Source organism: Solanum verrucosum, unplaced genomic scaffold, assembly GCF_900185275.1.
Source record: "Solanum verrucosum unplaced genomic scaffold, falcon-dt-bn FXZP01000060.1, whole genome shotgun sequence".
Classification (NCBI taxonomy): domain Eukaryota; kingdom Viridiplantae; phylum Streptophyta; class Magnoliopsida; order Solanales; family Solanaceae; genus Solanum; species Solanum verrucosum.
The window spans coordinates 7,609,667-7,613,241 of NW_026020129.1; the positions used below are offsets into that span (position 1 = coordinate 7,609,667).

At 38.5% G+C, this 3,575-nt stretch overlaps 1 protein-coding gene across 1 annotated transcript; it reads right to left on the minus strand.

Annotated features, from left to right (window-relative positions):
- Positions 1–2,992, minus strand: LOC125826425 (scarecrow-like protein 22). The gene is made up of 2 exons (XM_049505751.1): positions 2,538–2,992; positions 1–2,344 (listed from the first exon to the last, which is right to left on the minus strand). Exon 2 carries the CDS (start codon positions 2,342–2,344, stop codon positions 242–244), a length of 2,103 nt encoding a protein of 700 aa, XP_049361708.1. The 5' UTR covers positions 2,538–2,992; the 3' UTR covers positions 1–241.
- Between the last annotated feature and the right edge of the window lie 583 nt (positions 2,993–3,575).

The following is a 3,575-nucleotide window of genomic DNA, read 5'->3' on the forward strand; positions in this document are numbered from 1 at the left end:
TAGGAAGATACAGCAAACTGAATATAAAACAGCAACGATAGTTAGGATTTGTTTAATGCGGAACACATGCCTCAAAGTCAAGACTACATAAGGAAAATGAGACATAAACGTAAAATTGTACAGGGACACAGATAGCAATGTAATTCTGATTTTTTAACAGACATCAAATTTGAAGAGTCAAAACCTCTAGTAGTAGTTGCTGTTATAAGAAAATCTCTTCTGGCTTCAGAAGAAAAGCTCCTCAGCACCTCCAAGTCACAGCTGACAAGAGCTCCTGCTGCTTCCAGCATAGCACAAGTGACGTCTGTCGCTTCTGGACGTGAAACCCTCTTACCTGAGTTCTCTTAACAACACATTCAGCCTGGATTTCAGTCATATTACTAAATGCAACAGGCAAAAATCCTGCAGAAGCAAAAAGGTTTCTCCATGGGGGCAGCTGATCAGGGGATCGGAGACGCCCCAAGATCATGTTCTCAATGCTAGGCTGGAAGAGAGATCTCTCTATCTTTTTCTCAGTGTCTGGACTTATATTAGCAGCATCAATACTAGCTAAGAGTGTCTCGTAATACTGGAGAGCATGGATGAGGTGATGCTTTAAGGGGAGTTCAGTACGTTCACATCCGCGTTCCAGTGATACAACAACTTTAGGAGATAGTTGCTTCATGCAGTGAAGAAGTGAAGGAAATGCAAACGGACAGCTTGAAATAGACCAGATAGGGAAATTTATAGCAATTGCCTCACACTCAGATGACCTCAAGGTGGATAAGGGATAAAACTTAGGGTCAAAGGAATCCAAGTTAATAACTTCAAGCTCAAATCGTATTCCCGCATCATTAGCAAACTGTGTTAAACTTTCATGCATGATGCCAATTTCGACAGAGTGGTGGGTTGATGGGGAGGCAAAGGCTGTAATCTTTAGAGATGTTGCCTTTCTATTGCTACTTGGAAGCTCTTGCATAAACGAGGACCATTGAGCACCAAAACCAATGTCAAAATCTATTATGTGAATTTGCTCAGCATCCCCAAGAGCTTCAAGAATAGCCTGATTGGAGGTGAAATTCATAAATTGGATAAGTGGAGATATTTCGGAAAAGGCCTTGTAAGCATCCATTTTAAGCACACAATCAAATGGGGTGGGACTTCTTGGAGGCAAAAACGTGGATGTGCAAGGCAAAAGGAAAGGCAACTGCAGAGCCTCCTTGATATAAAAAGCAGCCCTCCTTGAGGGTTTCCCAATGGGAGAAAGCTGTTGATTGAGCCGCGCCAATATCATTTGCGCGTTTGAGAATTGTCCAGCCAGCAATAGTTCAGAGGCCTGAAAAATCTGGTCATAAATAAACTGTTGTTCCTGCAACTGATGACGAGGCACCATCAAATTACCATTACCACCACCACCAGCTGCCTCAAGCTTAGGTACAATCAATGGCTTTGGCTGAAACTGGTGAGGAGGCAGCAAATTGACTTGTGGTTGCATTTGTCCCAGTGGTTGTTTCCTCAACATGAAGTCACAATTGGCATCAAAAAATGAAACTTTGGGCAATAGAGCACCTCCGAGGGTACCCGAATTGTGGCGTTTGGGCGGAGGCTGTTCTTGATTGATGTCATAAGACGACCCTAAAATGTTAACACAAGCAACATTCTGGAATTGAGTTTGGTTTGCCATTACTTGTGGACCAAAAGGATGAGGCTTCTGTTCTAGAGAAGGATTGACATTCAGGTTTTCGAAGTTACTGTTTCGACTATTTATTGAATCTATGACAGAACTAAGTTTTTCAATGTTGGCATTCAGACAGATATTTGAACCAGAAAAAGAGACATTATCTGAATGAGCTAAAGAACCTGTAGCTGAAACCTCAAATCCAGAGCTTTGAAGAGAGACTCCACAACCCAAATCCCCATTGAGTAATTGCTTCAAGCTGACTGATGGGTCCTCCACATCGCCGGAAATCCACCGGAGAAAGCTTTGGTCGGAGCCAGCAAACTCAGGCGACAAATTATCCAAATCTCCAAATCCAAGACCAGATTTTTCAGGCTCCAACCCTACCGTGAATGGCTGCAGCTCCGTCACTAACTCCTCCTTCCGGCCATCAGTTTTCCCACTTCCGACACCGGGAACAGCAGTATTTCCACCATGTTGAGCACCATAAGAGCATGAGGAAGATGAAGCTGAAGGACTTGGACTTCTTGTATCCAACACAGAAACAGGTTCATTTCTTGTAAAGTTTGCGTCTTTCTTGCAAATTGCTGCTTCTGGTGAAGAAGATGAAGAAATTGAAGGCACAAAACCAGAAACACCAAGAACCCCTTTTGCTGGTAGGTTGCTACTTTGAGGTATTACAATCATCTGAACAGAAAAACAAAAAAAAATCAGCAAACCCCACCACAAAAACAGCAACAAAAGAGGGAAAAATGGTTTTCTTGCCTTTTTCTACTTGGTGGATCTTATATTTTACCAAGATTTTACCAAAAATATGAACTTGGTCTCCATTTCATCTGACAAACATTGAAAAAAACCAACAAGATATTTCATTTCTTACCTTCAAGATCTTATTTTTCTACCAAGATTTCTTCAAGAACAGCTTCTTTTCCACAGAAAAACAAATCCCCCAAACAGAAAACAGAGTCATTTGCTGTAAAAATATAAACTTGGTCCCCATTTGAGCTCCATTAAAGCAAATAACCCTATAATCCTCTGGTTCTTCTTGCTCTTCACTATTCTTGTCTATGGGTTGCCTCTTTTCTTTGTATAGACTATAGAAGCTAGGGCCAGTAGCTAAGCTTTCTTGATTTTCTTCTGCTTTAATTTTTTTTTTCTTTGTTTTTTTCTGACCTCTTTTATGTCGCAGTCTGTAGAGTCACCCTCTGTTCTGCCACGGATGTCTGCATCAGAAAAAAAGTAAAACAAGGTGACCCTCTTTCCTCTATCTTCCTCTGTTTTCTCTCTACTCTATTCTACTTCTTCACCCCCATTCTTTGTTTTCATCTTTACCCTTCTCTCCTCCCCACCCCATTCCTTTTTCGTATTTATATTGAAATTCGATTAAATTTATATTAAAATTTCATTAATTTGAATTTGTGATATAAGTATTATAAAGTATACAATAAATGAAAGAAAAATTCTTTTGGCCAAAAAATTTGATCAGAATGATATTATAGATTTTTTTAATTTTTAACCAAATTTTCTGCATTATCCTAAATGAAATATTGGTTTAGAGTATTTGAAAGCATCTACAAAACCAATAACGAGCATAGTTGATTGTAGAATCTGTACCCTCACGCAATCTTATTTATCGCTCGAGCTAACTTTCGATCGAAGACTATCGTTGAAAAATATTTTTTCTTTCCGTAACATGAACAAGAGAAGAAATACCTTTGAGTGAGATCTGAATATAAGAAATAAGACTCATTTAAACATCTATTTTACTTTTTAAAAAGATTATAATTTTATGAATAAAAACCTCATAAATTGATCTTATCAAAATTAAATTTAAAATCTATAATTAAATACTAGTTAATCCAAAATTTTGTAAATAAGAGTAGATAAATTTAATCAATCTCAATACAAATTTTGAAAT

Excerpts from the sequence above, each read along its gene's own strand:
- LOC125826425 (XM_049505751.1), bottom strand. The coding sequence starts at position 2,344 with ATGATTGTAATACCTCAAAGTAGCAACCTACCAGCAAAAGGGGTTCTT.